General features: G+C 40.7%; 1 protein-coding gene across 1 annotated transcript; it reads left to right on the forward strand.

Annotated features, from left to right (window-relative positions):
• Window positions 1–1,916: 1,916 nt before the first annotated feature.
• LOC124302335 (zinc finger protein Elbow) lies at window positions 1,917–9,068 on the forward strand. Its single transcript, XM_046758439.1, has 2 exons — window positions 1,917–2,670; window positions 5,934–9,068. Exons 1-2 carry the CDS (start codon window positions 2,608–2,610, stop codon window positions 7,296–7,298), a joined length of 1,428 nt encoding a protein of 475 aa, XP_046614395.1. The 5' UTR covers window positions 1,917–2,607; the 3' UTR covers window positions 7,299–9,068.
• The last annotated feature ends 7,104 nt before the right edge of the window (window positions 9,069–16,172 follow it).

Here is a 16,172-nt window from a genome sequence, read left to right on the forward strand (position 1 = left end):
ATTAAGCTACTGGCTCAACAACAATCTTCGAAAGTTTTTAATTCCATTCCATTCAAGTCTTCGCCTACCAATGATGTCCAATCTCGCTAAATGAGTTTCGCTACTTTTGCCAGGTATGGAAACTATCAAGTATGGATTACTTCATACTGACCATATCGAAGTCGCCGACGGTGGTGCGGAAAATTCACTCTTCAAAAATTGTAGGGCAAAGCTAGGTAGTTGGCCTAGGTAAGGAAACGCGAGAACTTGTGCGCCGGTGTATTTAGAGAGGTTCTATAATTAATTATTGTTGGGTACTGGATTGCCCGCACGGGGTGAGCGTTTACGACATTTCTCGGTAAAATGCGTTTCTCAATGTAGACGGGGTGAGCACTGCTGATATATTCTACCTTGCGAGAGGGAAATAATACTCCGTAACTTATCACCCTATTGCTGGTTGTAATTGCCTACGTTCCATCGTAAAGCTAAGACGTGGGATATTACTTTGTTGTTGATACTGAGCCTTGTGGATGATATTTGAATAAGAGGAAGAGCGGTATAAAACGAAAACCGGGAATTCTTTATTGGTTTTATACTATTTTCAAACCGGAAGCCAGTTGTTAATGTTCCTTCTGTCGTAAAATTAAAAGTCAAACGAGCTGCGTGTATCGAAAATTCAACGGTTACACGACAAGGTTTCAATGTTTATAATGAACTCTCTTTACCGTATCTTACTGTTGATTTGCGTTCAGAATGAGAAACTTTCAAGATGAGGAACAAAATATGTTGTGCGAATGTGCTGAACAGGTAAAATTGAGAAACAACCGAGGCTTGGAACTATAATACAGTTGTACAGTGATAGGGGAGCATTCAAATATTACGTAACGTTTTTCGGACTGTTTGACTGAGAGAGAGAGAGAGAGAGAGAATGAAATTTTTACTTTGCTGGCAAAAGGAATAAAATAAAAAACTGAACTTTCTTCGTCCGAATACAGGGTTTTGAATCTTCCTCAATTGCGAAGAAATGAAGTTTTCTGAAAAAACCGATTCTCCCAAAGTTTCAACCGTGGTTTTTTGATTAAAAATAGTTTCACGTCTATCGCAAATCCCCAAAAAAATCGGTTTTGATCAAGCTTGAAAAAACTGCCAACTCCCGAACTCTCATTTCCCGAATATATAATTTTGAATTATCCTCCATCTCAAAGACACGAAGTTTCTCGAAAAAATCACCCACATACTTATCACAAACTCCACCTTCCCAGCCCTAATTTCGTATAAACGATAGTCCTTCACGGCCCATCGCGAATCCCTGGAAACGCGGTCTTGATCGAGCAGTCCGAGTTCCTCCCAAAACGTTTTCATGCCAAAGACGGTGCACGGGGGTGGAGGTTTGATATTGCGGTGGCGTAGGTTTAATCGCACGATAATACAGTCAGGCGATTATCCTGCGCGGGTCGGCCGCGCTCGCTCGGCTCGTTAGCAGGGTGTCGTACGGTCGCGGTTCGGGGGTGGTGGTAGCGGCGGCGGTGGTGACGGAGGCGGGGGTGGGGGGTGGCGGTCTTGACACATCGTTCACGGGCTTGGTTAAGCGCAACAAAAGTGTCGGCGCGTCGCGGCGTGAACCGACAACCGCCGACGCCGTGTCATGGCGACCGATGTCGAGGGGTTGTGGGGTGGGGGGATGGGGGGGGGGGGTGGAGGTCGGGGTTGGGGTCACCCTCGACGTCGACGTCGCCGTCGCAGGTGCGGCGGGACGCGAGGAGAAGCCCGCGGCCCGGAACCACGGAGAAACGCGCGACGTCGGCGTCGGCGGGGAAATGGGGAGGGGGGACGGGGGCGGCGGTAGGGGAAACGGGTCGTCGGAGGGAGGCGAGGAGCGTCGTGGACGTAGTCGGGCAGTCGCGATTCAGAGCTTCGTGTCGGAGCGTCGGTACGACGCTTGATTTTCTCGCCCGCACTTGTCGCTCAGGAATTTTTCTTGTTGTTTTTTTTTTTTTTTTTTTTTCCTCACAACGAACTCTCACCGTCGTTTTTCTTTATATTTTACACCTTTTTCGAGCTTTCGTAATACGCGACGTTGTTGAACAGTGAGGTTCGAGTTGAAGGAAAGATAAAATATACAAATTTAATGGAAATATATTGTTACAGTGGATATTGCGAGCATGCTTCGCAACCGTGAATTTTATCCAAGTGCGACGATCGCGACGATGATTATCGTGAATTTTTTACCGCACGACGAGCAGAGGAATTGAACAGTGAATTTAGTGCCGATTTTGCGTAATCGAGTGAATTAGTATTGTTCAAGATAACTAAATATTACAGTTTCGTTATTAAGGAAATTGGTGTGAAACGACTCTTGTTTGAAATCATGATAATCGTGCGATAAATCCTGGATCGATTCGCACGTAGTACGGCATAAACAATAATATTTTGTGTCCTTAAAGTGAGAGGAGAAATACGTACGACCATTAGTACGTGTGTATCCCAGTTCCATCGTTATCTTATGTTCGTGTCACATGAAACGGTGCTTACGCTCGTCTCTGTTGTGGGTGAAAAATAGTGAATCCAGTGTGATTTGAAGAAATTGTTTAAATCGAAGTGAAAAAGTAAGGGGAAAGCAACACCACGATGCTGACTTCGAGTGCGAATCAGTATCTCCGTCCGGAATATCTTACCCCTCTGCCAACAACGGTTAGTTTGATGTATTCAGTTTCCTCATTTTCTTCATTTTCTTTAATGCTAATAAAGTCCTTTGTTTCGTCGAACATTCATCATCCCTCGACGATTCTTAATCGTATTTTCAAATATCCCGCGCTTCGATTTTTTTGCGATTATTCCATCAGATGATTTTCATTCGTCCTTTAATCTTGACGCTCACCTACATTCATCCGTCTCATTCGTATTCTTACCTCTATCTCTTACTCCTGTAAAATAAATTTCGCGAGAACAGGCAGGTGAGCGGAGGTTTGATTCATCACGTTTTCTTCCCTCTGCGGGTCGATTTCGATCTTCATCGCGGGTAGAATCCATATTTTGTAAAGGAATATGAATACATCGTACGTGTTACAAGGGACGATTGGAATCCTTTGAGGAATCTACGGAATCTGAAATTGTTGTCAGGGTCGTTCGAATTGTTTTTCATATTCCGCGCGCGCGTGCTCCAATTACTTCTCCGTCTCTTTTCCTCTCTCGCGGTTTTTGCTCGCTTGGGGCGAGGCGCCTACCGCGGAATTTGAAATTCTGTACAGGCATCTTCGGAACGCCAACGATTTTACAACTTTCTCTCTAATTATTATAACGAGCGGTTCGTAACGATCGTGTGCGGAGGTATATCGCACACCTGTAGAGATGAACGATCGGCGATTTCGGAGCAATTGCCGCTGATAAATCGGCAGATTCGTTCCCCTCATAAATTTTTGCATTCATCACGAGGCAGGGAATATACGACTAAAAAGTCAACTTCGTCCGTCAGTTGTAACATGATATGTGTGGCTTGAAATTTGTATGAAAAAAATCTGATAACTTTCATCCGATTGAGTGGTTGCGATCTAATCGCTCGTCATAAATCGCGATTCAAGAATTTCTGACGAAATCACGCGCGGTCGAGAATCACCGCGATTATATCTACGGAATCGTTTGCGACGCGTGTTCTCTCATACCGATTCGTATCTCGTCCTCGATTCTTTGAATCGTGTAATCTTCGCATTTGTATTCTCAGTTGTTTTTAATTTGCTTTTTTCTTTTGCGTAAAACTGAACCTGAATTCTCGTCACCGATTCAATATGGCCGACGACGAAACGCATCGCGTGACGTATTACGCACGTGTCGTCGAAGGTAACCTAAAAATTGGGCAACACGAATTTCCAATTGGTGAGAATTGCGTTTGATCAGTTTTACGATATCGGAATCTTTGTGTAATCGAATTCAGGAACGATATTATTCGGCTTACTTCACTCTGGCATCGGAAATAACGTCTCTCCTCATCGGAATATATCGGTAATTTACCCGTGCCATCGTATCGAAATTGATGAAACGGAAATTAACGATCGTGAATAAAATTTGATGCAATCAAACGAATTTTCTGTCTGATTTAGAAATCGATCGATGTTTTGTTATCTGATGGGTGATAAAATTTCACTAATTCAAAATGGCGTTTTCGGTACCGGAGAAAAGATCCGGACCCGTTAGTTGTTCCTTAATTGCATCGAGCGGCATTCGCAGCGTGTCCGTGACGCCGATTTGGGTATTTTCGCACCGCGTTGCCCAGTCACGCATCGCTTATTCCGTGCCGAATTGGAGGCACGTATGCGGCCGTCCGATCGGCAAATTTACGGCCCATATTTCATCCACGTATCATAAATCCCAGCTCATTTTATAAACCCCCCTCGTTTCTCTCTATCTGCGACTGGCCGTGCAGCAGCTACCGCGTGTATTAAACGAGACGTTGCGAAATTCGTTGAAAAGTTTACTCAATGACCGATCTTTCGCAAGATCGTTATTCTCGCTCGATAAAATCTCCCTCCATTCCTCTTTTTCGCTCTGTCTCCTTTTATCCTACCCACGTATTTCGTCTCACGCACGGCGTGAATGCAATCTTGCCGCAAATCCCTTTCGTACCCATCACCACTGAATAGTCGCTACTTGGGATATGCAATTTGAAATTGATCGAGTGTCCCATTTGCTTTGCTATGCCAACGGATTCCTTCTCGCAACCATTAGAAATCACTTTATTTCAAAATTATCGCATTCAAACTATTATACTCAACATTTCGTCAATTCGTATCGACGGAAAGACGTCTAATCGACTGTATTGTTTGGTGATTGACGTTCTTCGTTGATTTCGCGTTTTGGGAAAGTGATCTAACGATAAGTAACGGTAATACGCATAATATTTTTTTACAATTTGTTCGTGGTGAAGAATGTAATAGGTGAATAAGCCAAATCCATAATAACGTATCAACTGAAATGACTTTCAGAAAATCAGTACCTACGTAAACGTGGATTTCAGATATGAAACTTGCGATTGTTAGGCATTTTAGAAAAAATATGTTAGTTCGTTAGTTTTGAGGTCCGCACTAAGAGTTCTTACGCTATTATTTCAAAACCAAGTTTTTGTCTCGAAATGAATTCTCGATTTTCCTAACCGATCGAAACATAGATTGACGCTTTGTTATGTATACAGTCGAAATAACTGTACTGTTTATAGGATGAACTGTATATTTTACTATTGCCAAGATCGGAGCTAAACGAAGTTTGGACTGAACAAAAATGTTCACTTATCTCGGATCATCTTTTTCTCGAACGTTTATTTTCATTTGTCCACGATTCGTTTAATCGTTGATTTACCAAAGTGATGAATAGAATTGTAATCCGTCGAAAAGTGGAGAACGTAAAGATGGGTAGAGAAACGCTAAAAACATGCTGAACAATTTTGCGCGGGGTATGAGAACTCTTATAAAACATGTATGAGGTCGAAGTTGGGTACACGAACGCAATAAAATATTGAAAAAAATTAGTAACACGTAACTGTATAATGTCTCGAATTGTGTTGATTTGTCTTGCAATTTGAAATATGTTGCGTTATTCATTCGTTTGCTGAATTTTGGACTATCCTGACTGCAAAGTAACAGTTTTCCCAAAAAATTCGTCTTTATATTACCGTTTGAAACTTGAACCTTATAAATATTTGCCTACCACAGTATTTGATTTTCACCGATCAGGCTTTGCATGTTTTATGATTCTAATTATACAACTTCGTTGGAATATGTGACTGAAAGCCTTCAGGCTTACGTTTTTAAAAAATTTGTTATACTTTTCATCGGTTGCAAGTTGCATCCATTTCCAGAATACACAAGGTGTACAATTGTGTCAGGGGCAAATTTTTTAAGAATCGTCAAAACGGTGTCCCAGCCCTCGATCACCGAGAATAACGATGAATCTCTTGTCTGTTACAGCTCGACGCGAAGAAGAGCCCCTTAGCGTTGCTGGCGCAAACATGTAGCCAAATAGGCGCAGACCCACCATCAAGTAAGTCTTTACTGGCTCCGCTGGATAAACCCGCATCATTGAAAGCGCCAAAATCAGAGCATCACCAACAGCAGCGGGAAAAGTCATCGCCAAGCACGACTTCCGCCCCCGAACCGACCTCGGTGCGGTCGAGCTTCAAGCCGTACGAGTCGTGCCTGGGTCGAGAAAAGGCTTCGAGTCCAGAAGAGCAGCAGCGAGCCCCGTCGAGTCATTCGTCGTCGGGTCGAGCGAGAACGCCGGGAAGTGGGGGAAAGCGGTGCTCAAGCAACCAGAGCGCCTCGTCTGCGCGCGCAGCCACGCCGCAGGGCCGAAAGACGGCGACACCTGGCGGTGAGGCAGCACGCTCGTCGCCATTGGGTCGTTCGGGCGCCGCCGATCGTGAGGCCCAAGCGGCGGCGAGCAGCCCTGCGCCCTCGGGAAAGCCGGCGTACAGTCCAGCCGGCGTGCTGGCTTTGACGGATCCTGCGCTGAAAGACCTGCCGCTCGGAACGTTCAAGACGGGAGCCGGGCCGCCGTCGACGTCAGCGGCATACATGGGCTACCCGGGACAGCTGCCTATCGACGTGATGGCTAGTTCGCTGATGTCGCAGCACCACGCGGCGCTGAAGAGTAGCCTTGGAAATCCTTACCTTGGATACGCGCGAATGAAGACCGCATCGGGGGCCGACGCTCTGGTCCCGGTTTGCCGGGACCCTTACTGCACGGGCTGCCAGCTGAACTCCCAGCTATTAGCGACCTCCGTGGCGAGTAAAATACCAACCACCTCCGCCGGCTGTCCCGCCGGATGTGCCCAGTGCGACCACAAGTCGGGCCCCGCCTCGCCTTACGGGCCGCTCGGGACTCACGGGCCCGTTGCCGCGGCCTACGCGCACGCGCAGCTAGCCGCCCTTGCCGCCGCCTCCCAGCTACCTTACGTCTGCAACTGGGTAGCCGGGGACGGCGCCTACTGTGGCAAGCGGTTCTCATCCTCCGACGAACTCCTCCAGCACCTCCGAAACCACACCAACGTCTCCGGCGACCCCGCAGCCGCCCTTTCCCTCCTCTCGCCGCCGGGTCTCCCCCCTTCCCACCCCCTTCTATCGAGGACCTACCCCACCCCGCCCCTCAGCCCCCTCGCCACGGCACGCTACCACCCTTACGGTAAACCCTCCCCTCTCATGCCCCCCTCACTTTCATCCCTCGGGATTCCCATGCCGCCTCACCCCCACCACCCTGGGCTTCCGCCTTATTTTTCACCGTATTCGCTCTACGCTGGACCCAGACTCGGAGCCGCTTCCGGAATGCATCCCTGAGGTTGAACGGATTGAGAGGTGGGAGATTTTTTCGGCCTGGATAATGGGAGATTGATATCCTCATAACTTAGATGTTTTACTATATATATTTATATATACGCATACCCGTTCGACTGTGATTCAAGCGAGTAATGGTGCCGCCCCTCACCTCAAATTTACACCACGAAAAGTATCGCGTTATCGAAGCCGTAGGAGGTTACGGTGGGACGGGCAGGAGAAAAGCTTTGACTGGTTCGATCATTCGGAATTATAGAATTTTTGCTACGCCGAAACAAAGTGTTACAAAAATTAAATTAAAAAATAAAAAAACACCGGTCCGCTATGATCGATTCACGTAAAAATTGTGCGTGTGGTGGCGCTGACTGTCACCGTGTGATTCGGAGTCATAGGCATCGAGCACGAACTACGAACTTGGGTCGAAAATTACTCAGCCCGTAAATATCTGTTTTTTTTTCTAACCAGAAACTTAACTTTAATATTAAACACCCCTGGCATGAAATTATTTTTGTTGAAAATGGATGGAAAAAAAAAGATTGTTTAGTGTTGTTCTTTCCGTTGTTCATTATATCGATTAATTATTGCTCTTAACTTGTTTGAATAAGAATCTACTTGTGAAACGATCCTCGAGGTTTTTTTTATCTCCTCGCAGCTATAAACTCTTATGAAAAACTTATAAACGCTGGCGCAATGCATTGCATTGTTCTTAAATAATAATTGTCGTATTTACTGAAATCGCTGGTTGTATACAACTACAATCTACATTAACACGGGCAGTCATGGGTTCAATTGACGGGGATACATTCCTGAGCCATCGACCAGCGACCAATCAAATGCTCAGAAAGAGACAGGCATTGGCCGTATGTGTCTCCTTCTCTCTAACTTTTAGCGTTACCACTGGCAGTGTAGGAAATGCGCAGTCCGTGCTCTCTGTCTATGCTCGGAGCCGGCACTTTCACCAAAAACTCCCGATATATTTGTGAAGAGTTGATCGATAATTCTGCGATGCTCAACTAGACCTGAGAATGATGCAAGCGCACGCTTTTTATTATTAAAATGCAAAATGATATTGCAAACATTCGATATCAAGTTTATCAACACCTTGTATTGAGTCTGAAATTTGTCAAAATCTGAACAAAGCTTTGTCGAAAATTGATATAGATTCTGCGAAAAATTACAGGCGAAAACTTACAACTCTGACTAATGAAATATCGCCTGCCAATACTTTATTTATTCTTTCAATCCTTCAACAAGGTCAGTGACTATCAAAAGCTAACGAACAGTCAATTTTTACCGCGGTGGATTAAGACTGAATAGACTTTTTTCAAACTTGTCAATATTTAGTGAATTTTCACTATTCGGATGAGAATTATTTTCTGTATGTACGATGCATCGTAATTTTGCGGTTATTGTTAAATTTCTCGCATTTTGTGTCGTGTGGAAAACATGACTGGACGTTCAGTCAAAGCTTCCGTCTTAAACCCGGATCCCTACAAAAGTATTGTTACAAGTATGTCCAAAACTTCGAAATTGACCTGCGAGCATTGAGGATTAAGATTCTAACGGGGACCGGGAGAAATACGCAATACTGAACGAATACTCTTGACAATCTCCTGATACGGGTAAAAAAATGAAAATTTGGTAAGCACCGAGGCGGTGTTGAAAATAACAAAGAAATGACTAAAATCCATCACATTTTTTTACAATATTTCACCCAGATGTCGCAACGGTTCATCCCAGTCCCCTTGACTATATATATATATATATATATATATATATATATATATATATATATTAACTATGATGGCGAAGATGATGAATGGGAAGAGCGATCGAATCTCACGGTAGCGATGTATATGATGATATTCGTTGTATAAATACACAAACGTTACAGTAACCATCTGCGGTGGAATGATCGAGAAGTCGAAAGTTACGATCGGTTTTCTCAGGCACCGTGCAGCCGACAAATGTGCAGGCGTGTAGCAAGTTTGACGTCAAGACATTTTAATGGATCTCAATTTAAGCTCAATATCTAATTAAAGCTGCCCTGCTCTGAACTTTTCAAAACATGATCTGATGTGAATCGATCAGTCTGTCTGCGCTATACATACGTAAATATACATAAACAAATAAAATAAAGAAATGGATTAATAAACAAAATAAATTAATTAGTAAACCAACGTGTATACGTATACATGTATATGTATATGAAATACTCATATCCAATATCCTTGCATTGTAATTATTGTAAATTTGTTCATAGCCGTCTATAAAATTCGTTACACATATGTTATACGTTATATATGATAAAATTCCGATACATGATGATTGATACTACAATTATTATAAACGATGATCGTGTGACTATAACGTGCATTCTATGCGAGTGAAATAATATATTGTAATAGTTGTAATGTTTCATAGTTCATTTTTTTCCTAACCAAAGTTTTGTTGAGTATCGGGTTACCTAATCATTCGCGTGTTTAACAATTGCACGTTATGCAAATATCACAAAGCAGTATCGCAGCTCCGATAATATACCTTGCAAATATTTACCTCGCGCGTTTATATACGCGTGTTAATGTACATGACATTATGAAAATATAACGGTTATTATCAATATGAAAATATCGAATTGTACATAGTTTAATCATTATCGCTATTACATTATTATTAATATTATTTTTATTGTTTCTTATTATGCATATATCGCGGCATCCCTGCATGCGGACATTTATAAAATGTCCGTGCGATTGCTCAGTCAAATGTTATCATACGAAACACAATACGATCCATGTAATTTTTACCTTATCATACGTTACCGAATTATTGTACTGTTTGCGTACCTATATTATAATATATTCCATGTATTATGAATTTTAACCTCACCGCCGACGTACCTTTACTGCATATGGGTAATAAAGAAGAATAAAAAATAAAGAAATCTATCGAAAGAAAGAGGCTCACGCGAAAAGTTGAATGTCGTTCGAAATAATTGCCGAGAAAGAAATCACTCGAAATTATTCACACCTGTGCACGTGAAATATTCGATTCAAGAGCTGAGTTATACGAGACTTCGACGGAATAAACAAACGGTTTCTCAAAATATGTACCTACGAATGTAATTATATAATTGTTCTATATCTGCTGCTTACATAAAAATTGTTACGATGCGTATGTAAAATATAGTGATTCCTTTGAACGTCATTGAGATTTGAATTAAAAGAAATAGTTTCTCATTCTAATTATTGAACGCTGTTTGCCTTGTCATTTTTTCACACATAATTCCTTCCACCATTTCTCCTCTCTATCGTCGACAACGATGCTTCCACCTATCAAGAAGCTAAACTAAATATCGTACGTGTATATTATATTGCTTAGAAGTTAGTAGACTAGGATGTGTCGTTTTTCTTAGATTTTTATTTACAACCCGTCAAGGTAAATATGTGAAATGAAAGAAAGAAATTTTTTATGAAAAAAATTAACGGACGACCACGGAAATCATGTATATATATATATATGTCACAAATAATCATAGCCATGGATATCGTAATTTTGAAAGAAGATTGGTAATTCCGCTATTGCTGTGCTGGGAAAAAACTGATCGGTGAAATTTTATGAACATGATCAATTATGTTGGTGTGTCGAGAAAAATTTATGACCTTTTCCTTACTCTTTATCGTAACGTGGTTACGAAACTAAGAATGCAAATGAAAAGTGCATAAGAAATACGAAAAATATATTCATCTTAGCCAGTAGAAACTGCTTTCGCAAGAGAAATGAACCTAGATTCATCACGGACTGATAAACTGCGTAATTTTTCCTTCAAACAACTGACTAAAACACGACATTTCCAAAGTTACTGGCAATCGAAGTGCTTTCACCTCAATTTGTAGTTTTCAGTCTACCTTCCAGGTTAAAATTATTTGTGGCTCCAGTAAAATTCAAACAAATCTTTTACAATTTACACTTATCGGTATTGGAGAGCGCGACAAGAGAGATAACGTTGATTCCTCTAGATATTCAAGATATCAACACAACCATGTAAACAAGCATTCACGGGCATCGATTCAAGTACTTAGAGTGCGAGGGACTAGGATAGTTTCAAAACAAAGAAAGCAAAACAGATCGTCGAATTCCTGAATTTGCGGTGATCCAGTCGAGTCAGTAGCGTGGCGCGTTTCTTCCGATACGTATCGCGGATGGAATTGTTATCACAGTGACGAAGTGCTTCGTGTGTCAGTGTGCCCATGTGCGAAGTCTGAAGCGATCTAGAGAGGACGATCTCTACTTTCCGCAGGATGAAGGACGCCGATTGCCAACTTGACACTGGGCGGCTGGACACGTCAAGGATTCAGGAAAACGATAAGGTACGTGTTTAATGTCAAGAGATTCGGTAAATACATCAAGGATTAGCTGTACGCGTATTATGATCTATATCGGTCTTCGGTTACTTTCGACTTTTGGCTTTATTTTTGTCAGCTAAATTCAAGCATTTACGAGTGCTGTGCTGAAATTTATGGACCTTCTCTATCGCTTTAGAGGACTTTACGACTAGAGTAAAATAAAAGCTTATCACCGACTGATCGAACTCTCGCTCTGGGTGTCTTTCGATACTGAGAAGTATTTTGAAATATTACGCCTTGCATTTTCACGAATTAATTATCATTGATGCAACTGCGAGAATGATTGAGGTGAAATCGTCACGCGTACCTTTTGTCCTACTGTTTTGTTCCTCGTTTTTCGACAGGTAGGCTTAATTTTTGCGAAACGAACATTTCCTCGGTGTTTGATACTGTTTTTCAGGTACGTCACATCACGCTTTGTAAATTTACTGTACCGTTTACAGCAGAGTTAGGACTGAACCAAAAATATTTATTCCACCATCGCTTGATCGCGCATCGATCTTGCTGTCCAACCACAAAAAGTATGAAAGTTCCCAAAGCTTCCAAAGCTGAGGCCGAAGTGAAAACAAGTTGAATTTGAATTTTAATTTGATTCGTTTCTATCAGCTGATTGTCGAAAAACCATTCACAGTTTTGCGAACAAAATAATCTCCAATGAAAATAAACCACTGTCGGTGTCTAGATTTGTTTGTTCATTTTCAATTCTGTGCGTAATGAGTCTTGGCGTAAGGGATATGGAAAAAATAACAATTCTTTCGAAAAACAAGGGAATCGAAGGGATTCGCAAACGGAATTTCGCAACGATGCTCGGATTTTGCGGAGGGGCGGGGATAGAGCCTTCTGGCGATTTGGCCGGGCGATAAATCGTCGAGCGGAAACGGAGTGGTTCTCGGCCGCAGTGCGGGTCAACCGATTCATTATTGAAACGAGTAAAATCACGCCAGCGTGTTCACATTCGGAGCAAATGGAGTGGAAACCCGCCTCGCTCCAGCCGGGCGTCCCGTTCCCTATTCTGGCGCAGGAATCAATCTATATATAGGCGTGTATGGGTGTATACTTCACGCTGGCACAGCTGCCGCTGACAGGACGGAATACAAGCGTGCACGTACAGCAAACGTCACTTTAACTTCGGCTGCTGCGGGAAAAATATTGTCATACTTCGCGGGTAAATTTTTCGAAGAAAGGCAAATTGAAAACGTTTGAAATGCTGATTTCCTTTCCTGCTTTTTTCGTTATTGTATTTTTCTCTACTATGAAATATGTTGCATTGTTTGTAGGTGTAATGTGTGTGCATCGGTTTGGACGTTCAAAAAAAAAGAAAAAAATTTTATGCTCCAAGTTGAAAAATCTTGAGTTAACCTTGAAGAAATCAGATCCCCAAAGTTTCAACGCTCTAACTCAACATCGAAAGGTGCCTTTTTTTCTTTAATTTCTTGTAGACTTATTTCTGGGCAATGTTTTTTTTTTGTTTTGGACGCCATGTTGAATATTCCATCATATTACATCGAACTGAAAATTTTTGAGTAAAAAGTACGTTCAATCCCAGATTTATTCGGCTACGGTTTGATTTTTTTTTTCTTTTTTTTTAATCGTTATAAAATACGAGAAGATCCAAGTCTGAAATCGAATAAAATCTTATTTTATAAGGAGAAATAAAAAAATGTCCTGCATCCCTTAATAGTAAGATAGAGCATTGACAGTTTGAGGATCTTCATGTTTCAAGGTTAACTTAAGATTTTTCAACTTGAAGCATAAACATTTTTTCAACGACCAGTCTAGTATGTATGTATATAATATTATACAATAACTTCACCGTAAACTTTTTTTTTGCATCTACAAATTTGCAACTTTATTGTTCATGAACTGGTGGAATATGGAACTAGCTTCGTGAATTTGGGATGGATTTCTAACAGAATATTTGAAATTCCTACAACCGATAGTTCGTGTGAAAAAATTTAACAACATTAATTGTGGTATTTAATTACACGTGAGAAAATTATTGCAGTGAAAATAAATTTTTACTACATCATAAATAAGATTTTCATAAGGAAAAATACGGTGCAGAAGAAAATAATCAAAGGCCATAAATAATCGTGGATAAAAAACAGGCTCGATGATGTCATGTATCCGTGTCAGATGTATAATAATACGGTTGTAATATCTGTCGCGAAATTGATGCTAATCGCAATATCTTCGGAATTACGAGCGATAAATTATCGTTGCAGTGGGTCATTGGACTTATCTTGATGTTCGTGCTCTGGCATGGATTAAGAAATGCAAAAGTGGGTCAACAGCTGTCTGAGGAAAAAAATAAATAAAACACTAACTCTTGGGATTCCTTTGCGATCGCGATACGTGACGCGAAATTATTAAAGCCAAAGTTTTACACCTGGAAAACGTAAAATTCGTTGGCCAATAGTTTTTCTCAACAAATATCGATTTCCAAAATATACCGTTTTTATTTATATTTCCGGGATTTGTGTCTAGGAAATATAAGTATTCTGCATTCTTTCAAATTTATTTATCAAGTTATTCACTTTAGTTTTCCAATTTTTATTATTTAGCTCCAAGAAAACTGTTTACTCCAATACAAATTTATTAGTGGATTTTTGAATGAATAATGATTTCCATTATTTCACCACAGTATCTTGAAAAGAGTCTGATAGACTGCAGTTATAAGTAGAAATAAAATGGTTATTCCGTAGATCACGTAGTATTTTCATAGCTTGAAATAATGTTTCCGATGAACAGAAATGTGTACGATAAATTGTCGTTATGCACTAGAAAATAGAGACTCTTTTTAATGGATACGTATTCATTTAAATTATCTTCCGAAGTTTACAAGAAATGTTTTATCAAATATTTTGATAAAATTATTCAGTGCAATTACATGCGTCACTCAATTCTTCGAATTAAATAGGTATTTGATGGATTCCATGCCAAATCAAGTCGCCTGTGACTCGGACGATTTTGCATTTTTTAATTTTCATTCCAACAGGATAGTCGTCACTCTGAAAACTGCAAAAATTCGTTGTGAGTTATTAAGCTATGTCGAAAATGGCTATGATTTTAATCATCCTAAAATTTATACGAATTCTATCATGCGAATCGATGATTTCGACACTCAAACGGGAGTGAGGTAGGTATCGGTTTTTTTCAAAGGGATTCAAGTTTTTTGGTTCAATAATTTTGGAGTAATTGGTTACCATATTTTCCGAACTTTTAAAGTAGGAAGTAAAGTAAAGTCAAATAATTGAATTTTGTGTATCAACAGAAACAAACGGTAAGAATAAGGTTCGAAATTCGATTTAGCATGGAATAGTCGATACGCAATTTGGCCAAATTGCGAATTGAAAAAGCAAATGCAAGATTCTTTTCACCGTCCCGAGTGTTTTCTGCACTGCTATATTATAGATATGCAAATTTCGCCCCCGGGCATGGAAAAACGTTCGAGTTCTCCGCATCGAGCCGGGAGTTATAAGCAAAAATTGATTTGCTTCGAAGGTTGCCGGAGGGCACGGATATAGGTTGATATACGTAGCTGGGGAGCGCAGGTGCTGGGGGCAAAGGTTGTCAGGACGAGATCTTTGATTCGTCAACCGTGATAAACGCGCGGGGGCGAAATTGAATCCATCGTCATTCGCCGACCACGCCTTATATTCTCCCAATTCACATGCATGCGCGGCACAATAACGTAATTATAATCACCCCCAAAAACGCCTCGGGCATCGTTTTCAATCGTTATAATCTCATTCAATCACTGCGTCTGCGTAATTTGATGCGGAAAATTTGGACGAAAATTTGTCCAAACTTTCTCCAAGGTTTATTATTTGTTTCATTCGCTGTGGTACACAGATTCATAAATAAAAAATAAGTTTGACACATGTGACGAATTAAGCAGTGAATCGTAATTATTGTCGTTTTCACTTGGCTGTTAAATAGCATCAAGTTTTTGTTAAATCTAGTTCACTTGTCTGAAATTTCATTTGAAGGAAAAACGAAATCACTTTCTTATTAGATAGTGCGATAGTTTTGAACCAATGCCTATGAGTATTGTTGATTTGTTATGCGTATGAAATGAAATCAGGCTGCTTGATTAAAATTTTTGGTTGATTGGGTACTTTTTTTTTTCATCTGGAATGAAAAATTTTATCTGTTTATGATATTCGAACAAATTTCTAATTTGTTCACCGTCTATGTAAGATTTTCTACAACTGTACGCACATTTTGAATTAATTTTAACACACGAACACTGAACCACCTTTGACGATACTAGAAAATGGTATTAATTGGAGGCTCCAAGCTTGAACATTGGAAAATAAGTTTTTTTAAAACTATTTCTTTCAATCTATCGAAAAGTTCGCTTGGTGGATTCCAAATGAAAAATTGTTCTCGATGTTAATGTGATATACTGTATAAAAAATGCTAATTGTAATATTGAAATTAAATAACTGTGGAGTGTGAATATTTT

This window comes from Neodiprion virginianus, chromosome 4 (genome assembly GCF_021901495.1).
Source record: "Neodiprion virginianus isolate iyNeoVirg1 chromosome 4, iyNeoVirg1.1, whole genome shotgun sequence".
Classification (NCBI taxonomy): Eukaryota; Metazoa; Arthropoda; class Insecta; order Hymenoptera; family Diprionidae; genus Neodiprion; species Neodiprion virginianus.